A 10,943-nucleotide genomic window follows, 5' to 3' on the forward strand; every position below is an offset into this window, starting at 1 on the left:
ATAGTCATGAAGGCTGGGTCATGACTGGAAGAACGAGATCCAGGGTACAAGCAGCCTGGGAACGCCTCGGGATCCCCCAAGTCGGAGCTGGTTAATGTGACTAAGAAAAAGGAAGTATGGGGTCCCTTGCTGGAGCTGCTCCCCCGCAACCCGACAACGGATAAGCAGACGAAGATGGATAGATGTAAATATCAAATATTTGTATTAGTGTCAGTGAAGTAAGGCCCATACAATTCTGTCTTCTCTGTAGCTTCAATATTTGTATTAGAGATGTCCTTAATCTTATTGTTTTTGTTTTCTTTTAGTCATAGTAGAAGCAGCCTAGAGTGAAATACCATTATAACTATTGCATTTATTTCCATTAAATATGCTATGGAAATTAATTACACTTCATGGGACAAATTTTCCAGATACTTAACGTTATGCTGATGCTATCCAGCTGTACTGCTCCGTTAAGGCTACTGAGTTTTACACACTTGTCTTCCTTGATTAACTGCTTGACTAGCATCAAACAGTGGTTAAGTGACAATTTGCTGCTGAACTCCGATAAGACTCAAATACTATTTATTGCCCCTGAACGTAGGGCCCCTTTGATCAGGCAGCATGTTGGTGCTCGTTTGTCCAGCCGAGCCTATAGAATCTAGGTGTTTTTGATTCTGCGATGTCCTTGGGAGTATTACTCCAAACAGTTAATTAGAAACTGCTTCTTCCAACTGAGGAATTTATACAAACTTAGAACTTTGATGTCAAAGGTTGAATTGAAAATGATCATCCATGCTTTTTTCGTCTCGTTTAGATTATTGTAACAGTCTTTTTTACTTTTTACTCGTTCTCCAGGCTGTTCAGAACTCTGCTGCACGGCCTTTAACTCACACATCCAAAAGAGCACACATCACACCAGTTTCACCATTACTTTACTGGTTACCATTTTTTTAAATTCTGGTTACTTTGCTATTCCAACAGGCTTTTAGTTAGACAAGGGGTTTTATGGCTGATTTTATGTAACTAGGTTTTCCTTTATAGTCTTAAGTCTTTTATTTATTGTATTTCACTTTATGATTTGGATCTGTCAAAATTGCTATATAAATAAACTTAACTTACGTGTGTGTGCACGCGAGTGTAGGCTGGACCTGGTGGAGAGCTTCGTGTGTGACTCTGAGCTCAGGCAGAGCTGTCAGGAGGACTTGCTGCGGCGGTTTCCTGATCTTCACCGTCTGGCCAAGAAGTTCCACCGTCACTCTGCAACGCTGCAGGACTGCTACCGCGTCTACCAGGCTGTGAGCCACGTCCCGGCCCTCGTCATGGCCCTGGAGAGATACTCAGGTACACAGAAGATATTCTTCTGTCAACATGATGCAAAATGCTGGATTTGTTGTGGAACAGTACACATTTGATGTTCCCAAGTCCACTAGAGACACACTTTCTTGTTCTCTACTAAAAACAGTCGCCAGCTGACCGTTAAACGAATGATTCGATATTTTGGGAAAATACACTTATTTGCTTTACTGGTGAGAAGATTCATACACTCTCACATCTGCATGCTAATTAGGGATCTTCAATTTAAGTAAAGGCGGACCTAATAAACTGCCAATTTATGCATTAGTAGCCTGCATCCACACAGTAAAGTACATATGTTTATAATCAATGCATACTACCCATTTTGATTTCTGATGTGTGTGTTTTGTAGGTAGCTACCAGGTTCTGTTGGAGGCGGTATTCCTTTCTCCTCTCAGAGACCTGCAGACAGACTTTGTTAAGTACCAGGAGATGATTGAAACCACACTGGACATGAACCAGGTCTTTGCTTTAGTATTTAATGTACAATGTTGCCGCATTATGTTGGCATATGATCATTTGTTTACATCTACCTTTTTTTTTAATTATTTTGTTACATGTAGATTGACCACCATGAGTTCTTGGTGAAGGCGTCGTTTGATCCAGTGTTGAGTGAGCTGAGAGAAAAGATGGACGCGCTGGAAAAGAGCATGCAGGGGGTGCTGAACAGTGCAGCCAGAGAACTGGGTGATTACTCAAATGCATACAGTCCGGCACCAAGGTTATTTATTGATGGAGCAGATATCTGTGCATTGTGAGGGAATGAATGCCCGCATTCATCTGGTAATGAGCTTTTGATGTAGTGTGAAGATAGTGTGACAATAACGCCCAAGCAAGTCAATTGCACCATGCGGTCATCATGTACAATTTTTTTTATTTATTTTTTTAAAGTAAATTCTTCAGATCCCTCCAGCTGAAAGACTATGATTATATATAAATATTAAAAAAAGTGATTTTTCCTAGGGATTATTTTTTTGCCAATTCCCAGCCTTATTTGGAAATGGCTAAATTAAAGTCCAACTAAAATCACATTTAGTCATCACTTAAAAAATAATCATATAACAATGTTTTAATTGTTTTGATTGTTTTAACAATGTTTATTATTAAAAAGGAAGAAAACATTACTTTGGGGAAAAACAAGCCGTTTATAGCTGACCAATCATAAATTGTGGTCTCCACGTTGACGTTTTTATATATATATATATATATATATATATATATATATATATATGTTTCAGGTCTGGACGCTGGAAAGACGGTGAAGCTGGAGTCCAATGCCATGCTGGGTTTTTACCTCAGAGTCACATGCAAAGAGGAGAAGAGTCTGAGGAACAACAAGAAATTCACCACGCTGGATGTTCAGAAGAACGGAGTGCGCTTCACGAACGGGTCAGTCTCACTGCGTCACACACTTGATGTTTGCCTCGGATCATCGGGCTCTTCTTGTCTTGCTGACGGTCTGCTGTGTTGCACGTGCTCTTTCACATGTCTACAGTAAGCTGAGCTCTCTAAACGAGGACTACGGCAAGAACAAAGAGGAGTATGAGGAGGCCCAGAATGCCATTGTCAAAGAAATCATCAACATTGCTTCAGGTGAGGAATGTCATCACATGCTGCTACTGTGTCATCAGCATAGCATAGATTTGATAAACAGAAGAAATTAAATGTGAAAAGGCTGGTTTACATGGAAATTCTCTTTGCAGTAGGTGCCCTTAAGTAATTGATTTATTTTACATGAACTACAAAGGCCAGTAAACTGCTCAGTACTTTCAAATTGACAGTTGAAGAATCTGTGAGATTGTGGTCAGAAGGCATTCTTAATCTGAATCATATTGGAGACTGCACATGCTGCATTCTCCTTTCTCTGTGATAATTTGTTTGAAATGCCGACCGTTTTAAACCACCAGGTTACGTGGATCCGCTCCAGGCGCTGAGCGACGTGATAGCGCAGCTGGACGCAGTGGCGAGTTTTGCTGTGGCGTCTGTCTCTGCTCCTGTGCCGTATGTCAGGCCCCGGCTGTTGGCGGACGGATGCAGGCGCATGGAGCTGCAGCAGGCCAGACATCCCTGCATGGAGACGGACGCGGACACAGCCTTCATACCCAACGACATCACTTTCGTCCAGGGAGAGAAGAACTTCTACATTATAACAGGTGTAAAGAAGTGGCACACTTCCAAAGTGAAATATCAAAAGGTTTTAAAACCCTTCCATAGCTATTTTAAGACAAATATCAAAGCTAGAAGGAGAGTGAATATGGAACTTTTTCAGAAACTCAATGTGTCTGTTGAAGTGGTAAGTAAGCAACAGCTTATCAGTTTGTTTTTTTAAGTAAATATAGTCATCTGGTTAGAAAACAGTTGCTTATTTACTTATTCAGAAGTTACAGAGAAAAGTAATTAGTTGTGTTTGTTTCCCCCTGGTGAATGCAAGTCCAATATTTATCCTTCAAATATCTTTCAAACAGTGAGGCAACTGTCTCTTTAGCTGCTAAATGCTCCACTATGTTTACCTGTGTCTGTTTGGTGCTTAGCACGCAGTGTACAGTGGCGTATTTAGAACTAATTTCCTGTGGCTGAAAACAATCTTGTGAGAGTGAACCAGAACCTTAAAGTTGTGGCCAAACGACAAGTTTAAATTTGCTAGAAAGCTCCAGAAAGCAGAGCTCCACATGTTGCTGATTAAATTAATCTTTCTCCATCACAGAGTGGTCTACAGGAGATGACACAGAATTAGAGAATTTAAGATATTCAAAACAAAAGAGTAACAAGACCAGTCCCTCGCACCCTCACCCCCTCCTCTTATTCATCCTTTTTGATCTTCACTGTCCTTGAGTTTCGGTGGAAACACAAACATTGTGGTCCTGTCATAATTCCTGAGTTTAGTTCCTTTTCTGGAACTTAACAAGGACACGACTAAACTAAACTAACTTTTCTCTCTTCTTGCCTACAGGACCAAATATGGGCGGCAAGTCGACATTCATCCGTCAGGTGGGTGTGATCGCTCTGATGGCTCAGATCGGCTGCTTTGTGCCATGTGAGAAGGCGGAGCTTAGTGTGATTGACAGCGTCCTGGCCAGGGTGGGAGCAGGAGACAGCCAGGTCAAAGGAGTGTCCACCTTTATGTCCGAGATGCTGGAGACGGCTGCCATTCTGCGGTAAGAACAGACGCACAAGCTCTTGAACAGCTTCAAAGATGATACACAAGCCTTGTCTGATCAGCCGTGCTGTCCCTCCAGCTCGGCCACGGAGAACTCGCTCATCATAATCGACGAGCTCGGCAGAGGCACGTCCACATACGATGGCTTCGGTCTAGCGTGGGGCATCAGCGAACACATCGCCTCCAAAATCAGTTGCTTCTGTCTTTTTGCCACTCACTTCCATGAGCTGACAGCGCTGGCAGTGCAGCAGCCCACCGTCCACAACCTGCACGTCACAGCCCTGACCTCTCACAACACACTCACCATGCTGTACAGGGTCAAATCAGGTCAGCACACAGTTTATACATGCTGTTTAATGTTTTTATTTTTTTTACAAGCCCTAATATGGATTTAACCTGATCTAGGGCTGCACAATTAATCTAATTTTAATCACAATCACAAGTTCCCACAATCAAATTTGCGTGATTGATATTTTATATGCGTCATTCGGTTAATAGAACGCTTTTTTGCAAAGCCAATCTACCGCTCCGTTAACCACTGTCTGATCATGTGCCAGTCAACACCGCGCAGCTTAGTTTCCAGATGTAGACAGTCGGAGGATTGATTAAGCCCCGCCCCCATTCACTCACACACAGCTCCCCGGCAAATCGGAGAGACAGCGCCGGTCCACACGTCTGACATTTGTCTACAGTTTTAATTGTAAACACAGTTGTATATTGTTAAGCATGAGAGGGGAAACATGTATTTGTGCCAGTGTTTCCCCTGGTAACTATCGCGGCCGCCACGACGAAAAATGCAAAAGAAGTTATTGAATGCAACTAACTTCAGTTCGTAGAGGAACAGTGTGAGAGAGGGAGCCTGCTGGACCTGGGTAAGAGATGTGACCCATGGCCAGTATATCATGGTTCATAAAAATGCAGCACAGTGACAATACAGACATTTACACACGTGTGTAACTCCGCTGACCTGCCATTCGACCCGTGCTGGACCCATTCATAATGATTCAGCCCTCACTGAGTAGCATATGCACCCCCCTCCCCTCTTTTTTTAATCAGTCTGTTACTGTTGTTGAAAACAAGTGAAGGAGCTTTTTTCAAATATGATTTTTTTTTTTTTAATATATCCTAGGCTGTGTATTTCAGATAATTTTTATGTAAACATGTATTGCAGCTGTACATTTTCAATCTGGGAAGAAAACCCTGTTTTTGCATTTAATTTTAATCCCAATCGGTTTTAAAAGACCTTGTGAAAGTGGCTTTGACCTTAAACTATGTATATTGTGTATCGCCATTCAACGAAAAATAGTTTTGTCCTGGGCTAGTAGATCTAAATATGGATGTGAAAGCAGTTATAAATAGCATATAGACTATTTATCTGCTTTATGTGACAATAGAATTTATGGTTAAAATCAACAAAGAATCGTGACTGGCAATTTGGCCATAATCGTGCAACCCTAACCTGATCCATTTTGTTGTTTCTCTGGACTATTGTTGAACGTAAGACAGCAAGTGTTAACTATGGAGGAGAGGCATGTGAACTCACCCAGGCCTGTGTGTTCAGGTGTATGTGACCAGAGTTTTGGAATCCACGTTGCTGAGTTGGCATGCTTCCCGCCATCGGTGGTTGCCATGGCCAAGGAGAAGGCAGAGGAGCTGGAGGAGTTCCAAGAACCAGCGGGGGAGTCGGAGGACGAGCCCGAGTCCAAGAGACGACGGACAGACAAACAAGTATGGCTCAGTTTTAAAATATCCTGCGCTCATCAAACTAGACCTGACCCCAGCTTCAGTTGAAGGATTACATGCAACAGTTTGAAATCATTGTATAACTGATTTACTCCCTCTCGTTCAGGTGGGGGAAAAGCTGATCCAGGACTTCCTGGAGAAGGCAAAGTCACTCCCTGCTGCCACTATGAGTGATGAAGAGGTGAAAGCAGCACTCTTGAGAATGAAGCAGGAGCTTGTTGCCAAAAACAACCCATATATCAAAGAGCTCCTTTCACGCTGTGTTCCTGCAAAAACAGCTTGATAGTTACTCACATTTTGTGCTCATGAACATCAAAGGTCCAAGTTAATGTACTGTACTTAACCACACTATAGCGCTGAAATTGTATAGTTTTTCAATAAAGTATTATTCTTGGATATGTTTGAGTCAGTTACTGATGTTGCTTATACAACTGGCATGGTGCACCATGAGCTTCGTAATTGTTCAAGAACAAATACAATTTAAACATTATGCAGCATGTGTATTTAACATGTAGTTAGCCCATAATAAACTAAACAGGGGGGTTCTTCAACATTTTGTTTCATAAAACCAGAAATTTGGTAATATTGCAGGATGTGAATCTAAAGACAAGACACCTGTGATCTAATAAAGTTTTATTTTCTTAGAAATGGCCAGTTTCCTGTTTTCTTTTGTCTTTCTAAGAAAGTATACCCCTTTTTGAATTCCAACTAGCATCTACATAATGGTTATTGAATACTTCACAATATATTAAGTCTAGATGTTATGGTACATGCATACAATTCAGGCTGCATGAGGAGCCACAGTCACCACGATACACGGGGGAGGGGAGGGGGGGAGGCAGGAAGGAATGCAGAGGACTCTTTAGTTCCAGTTCAAAGGAGCTCTGACGCCTCCTATTGAAACCCTCTCCAAGAAACACTGACTGCATCAACTTAAACATATGCACACACAACCAACTTTCACTATACACAACACATTTACACTCTCACATACACACCTTTATACAAGCGTGGAGCTCCTCCACCTGCCATTTAAGCTAATATATATTGGAGAGGGTTTTAGTGTTTAAACGAGATTCTCTTTCACAGAAAGAACTTCACCACTGGGACTTTTGAGTTTCTGCAGTTTGCATTGGGAGGAGGGATGCTAACCAAAGAAAATAATATATAATAAAATAAAAGACATTCAAATACAGTCAGCTTTTTGCTTGAAAATACAAAACTACATGAGAAAGCATTGAAATAAAATCCATTGATCAGAACATTTAAAAAAAACAAAAAAAAACAAGAAAATAGCCCAAGTGCTCCATCACACACACACACACACACAATCCTGCTCTTTATCCACACACAACAGAGCAACACCCAGCCATTCGTTGCCTAGTTACAACTGCCTGGGCAGCCAATGGGGATGGCAGCTGCGAGGAAGCAGGAAGTCTCTTTGACAGCAGTTCTTGTGAGGAGGAGGACGAAGAAGAAGAGGGCTTGGAGCCAAGGATTAACACAAGGGGGGAGGGGGGGATCTTCACATGCTGCCAAAATGGCGCAGGTTGCCATCGACAGCCCCTCTGTATAGCCCTTCTCTTCTCATCTTCTTTATCTACAGACTGCAATAAGAAATACTTGAGGAATCTCTTGTGGCTGTTCTGTCAGTCTACCCTCAGCTCCACTGCTCCCTCTAGTGGAGTCATTCTCCACTGCAGCATGTCTGACTGCAGCGGGCAGGAAGCTGCTTCCTCTGCAGCCTTACACGCCGATCCCATCTGAGAGCGCCGCAATCACAGAGTCTCTCTGGGTCCTTATGGCTGCACGTGGATGTGTGCATGTAACTGTGTGTGAGTGTGTATTTGCGTGTGTGTCTGTGTGCAATGTAATGTGTTTATATGCTTATGTGAAAGAGTGTAACTGGACCGGATTTCTTCAGTTATGCTGCAGCGTGTTGGACTCAATGGGCGGTGCCGAGTCATACAGAGTGTCTGTGTCGTGTGTGGGCTCTCCGGCCAGAGTGCATGGGTTGGACAACGTTCCCGCTCCGCAGTCACAGAAAAACCTAAATGGGAACAGATGGGATTGTTAACCAGTGTCCCTTCAAATAAGCAAACTATATTGTTAAAACTACCTAAACTACAAATGGCTCACCGATCGTGCCGTATAAACTCTACATCGTGCCCTTGGTGGCATTTTTTGATGCAGTTTACACAGATGGCGTTCCGATCTGTTGTATTACAGGTGTGACATCTGGAGAGACAAAAGACAAAACAGATTATTTTCTGTCATTGTGTTGTAAATAAATCAAAGACAAATGAATCAATGGGAGACAATTCCATACTTGTGCATTTTGACAATTTCTCCTCTAATTAGGCAGTTTACCATTTCTTATATCAACTGTTGGGGCTGCAACTAACAATTTCCATAATGATTATTTGGTCTACAAGATTTGTTTTTGTTTTGTCCAACCAACAGTCTTAAACCCACACAAAATGAAAATATATTTAAAGAACACATAAGTCACATAAGACAAAAAAAACAACAAGAAATCTTTACATACTGGAGCTGGATCAAGGTAATAGTGACAGTCAATTAACTATCAAAATAGTTAGTACAAATGGTACAAAAGAATTGTGTCCATTGACTTTAAAAAAGAAAAGAAAAAAAAAACACGGCGACATACTGAGACTTTAACTTGTTCACCGTATCCCCCAGAGTAAGATCACTCCATACATACCCTAAGGCTCCATGCATGTAACTGTCTGACACCTCCACCGCTAGCCTCACTTAGCCCAGATCCTGGAGTTAACCAGCTCCATCCAGCCTACTGCTCCCAATAAGTGACAAAATAATGCCAACATGGTCCTATTTACATGTTGTGATTTGTATAGGCACAGCATGTATAAATAACGTCACATGAAACATAGCCAGTCCTGCAGCAGCCCGGGTTCAAATCCAACCTGCGGCCCTTTTGCTGCGTGTCATCCCCCATATCTCTCCCCCTTCTCACTATCTAATAAAAGGGAAAAGACCCAAAAAAATAATCTTAAAAAAAGAAAGAAAAAAATATGGCTGTGTCTCATTTGACATTATTTGTAACGTTATTTGTAACGTTATTTGTATGCTGTCACTTATTGGGAGCAGTAGGCTAGTTGGAGCCGGTTATCTCCAGGATCTGTAATAAGCGAGGCTAGCGGTGGGGGCGTCACACAGAGTTACAACATGCATGGAGATGGGTATGTATAGACTTATCTAACTCAGGATACGTTAAATAAGCTAAATTCACAATAAGTTGGCAAGTAGAGCTTAAAAGAATTGCCAATATCACTTTGCACTTTTTATCTGATCTGGTTTACCTGTAGAAGTCGTGCATGGGGTAACTGGTGTAGCTGGAGATCTTGTAGAGGCACTGTCCTCTGCTCACTGCCTTTTCAATGGCATCCTGGTTATTCAGAATCTTATTATCTGACAGGAGGGACAAAAAATGCGATAAGAAAGCAGACAACCAGCTTGCAGCCAGACACGACAAAGCTTCAATGCCCACAAAGTAGCTAGTCACCTTTCATGGTGACGTTGACTCCTGAGGCCAGAAACAAGCCTCCAAAGCGATTGTTGAAGATCTGGTTACCCTCCAGCGTTGCTGTGGCGTGGTTAGTGATTTCTATACCTGGAGCAGGAAAAGAGAAGTCCGTTTATGTCACCTTTTGGTGCTGATGACAGAGTTACTTGTGCTTATATGGAGTTTATTTTGAAAATAAAAATAAAAAGCTAACCTGCCGCAAAGCCGTCAAAAATGCGGTTCTTGCGCAGTATTGGGTGGCTGTTGGTGCTGATCAGCACACCGGCCTGAGCGTTCCTGAAGATGTCGTTCTCTTCTAGCAAACCTTGCAGGGAAAATATTTCATGGTTTTATTTTTTTAGATATACAGGAGCTAATTGTAGTACAGTACATCAAGCTAAACACTGAAGTTCAATTGTACTATTAAGTTTCAGATGTATCTACCAAAAATGAAGAACACTTCAGAAGCTATGTGATAGCGGTCTGGCTGTTTGTCTTGTTGAAGATTGTGTCAAAGTACCTCTGCCTCCATTGAAGATGCAGATGCCTCCATCTCTGCCATCATGAATCTTATTTCGTCTCAGTGTGGGGTTGCTGTCCGTCTTGATCCACACCCCAGCCATGGCATTGTCAAAGATTTCATTGTCCTCGATGAAGCCCAGACCTGTTGTATTAAACAGCAGGATTAGATGTGCAAACACACAATGAGACAAACTGAGCTTAATCGTGAGAACAGACCTGAGTTGTAGACTAAAATCCCCCCGTTCTGGCCTCCCCATATCTTGTTGCGTCTGATCTTTGGGTTGCTCCCGGTCCTGTCAAGATTCAATCAAAAAAATGTATTGAATTATTCACAACTGCGTGGATAAAGAAAACTCAGTAGTGTGCCCAAGCTTTAACGTAGAATCATCTCATCTAACATCAGTAACTACTTCAGTGAAAACAATGCTGAAAGGCAGTAAATAATTACCTTATTTGTACACCAGAGTACATGTGATTGTAGATGTCATTGTCTTCCAACACACCATGCCCGTTGTCGTAGAAATAAACGCCAACCTAAAAAAAACAAAAAAACAAGACAGATGATCACAACATTGAATAAACACAATGTTGCACAACAAAAAGATAAAACAAATATATTAAAGTGCTCATATTATGCTC

General features: G+C 41.9%; 2 protein-coding genes across 7 annotated transcripts in view; one reads left to right on the forward strand and one right to left on the reverse strand.

Annotated features, from left to right (window-relative positions):
• Positions 1–6,883, forward strand: part of msh2 (mutS homolog 2 (E. coli)) — a 10,474-nt gene extending 3,591 nt beyond the window's left edge. The window contains exons 7-16 of the mRNA XM_032502721.1: positions 1,124–1,323; positions 1,688–1,797; positions 1,899–2,022; positions 2,574–2,724; positions 2,831–2,928; positions 3,243–3,488; positions 4,286–4,490; positions 4,572–4,819; positions 6,054–6,220; positions 6,342–6,883. Coding sequence (XP_032358612.1) covers positions 1,124–1,323; positions 1,688–1,797; positions 1,899–2,022; positions 2,574–2,724; positions 2,831–2,928; positions 3,243–3,488; positions 4,286–4,490; positions 4,572–4,819; positions 6,054–6,220; positions 6,342–6,518 — 1,726 coding nt within the window. The 3' untranslated portion in view covers positions 6,519–6,883. The remainder of the gene's footprint in view (positions 1–1,123; positions 1,324–1,687; positions 1,798–1,898; positions 2,023–2,573; positions 2,725–2,830; positions 2,929–3,242; positions 3,489–4,285; positions 4,491–4,571; positions 4,820–6,053; positions 6,221–6,341) is intronic.
• The window catches only part of fbxo11b (F-box protein 11b), a 28,332-nt gene that overhangs the window by 8,394 nt on the left and 8,995 nt on the right, over positions 1–10,943 (reverse strand). For 4 of the 6 annotated variants that reach the window (XM_032502725.1, XM_032502724.1, XM_032502723.1 and 1 more), the window contains exons 15-22: positions 10,753–10,838; positions 10,521–10,597; positions 10,303–10,446; positions 9,997–10,107; positions 9,783–9,890; positions 9,580–9,688; positions 8,375–8,473; positions 7,202–8,285 (exon numbers count right to left, since the gene is read on the reverse strand). In XM_032502725.1, coding sequence (XP_032358616.1) covers positions 8,156–8,285; positions 8,375–8,473; positions 9,580–9,688; positions 9,783–9,890; positions 9,997–10,107; positions 10,303–10,446; positions 10,521–10,597; positions 10,753–10,838 — 864 coding nt within the window. In that variant the 3' untranslated portion in view covers positions 7,202–8,155. Of the gene's footprint in view, positions 1–7,201; positions 8,286–8,374; positions 8,474–9,579; positions 9,689–9,782; positions 9,891–9,996; positions 10,108–10,302; positions 10,447–10,520; positions 10,598–10,752; positions 10,839–10,943 lie in introns of those variants that run through there. The other 2 variants (XR_004327273.1, XR_004327272.1) reach the window with 2 other exon arrangements.

This window comes from Etheostoma spectabile, chromosome 21 (genome assembly GCF_008692095.1).
Source record: "Etheostoma spectabile isolate EspeVRDwgs_2016 chromosome 21, UIUC_Espe_1.0, whole genome shotgun sequence".
Taxonomy (NCBI): domain Eukaryota; kingdom Metazoa; phylum Chordata; class Actinopteri; order Perciformes; family Percidae; genus Etheostoma; species Etheostoma spectabile.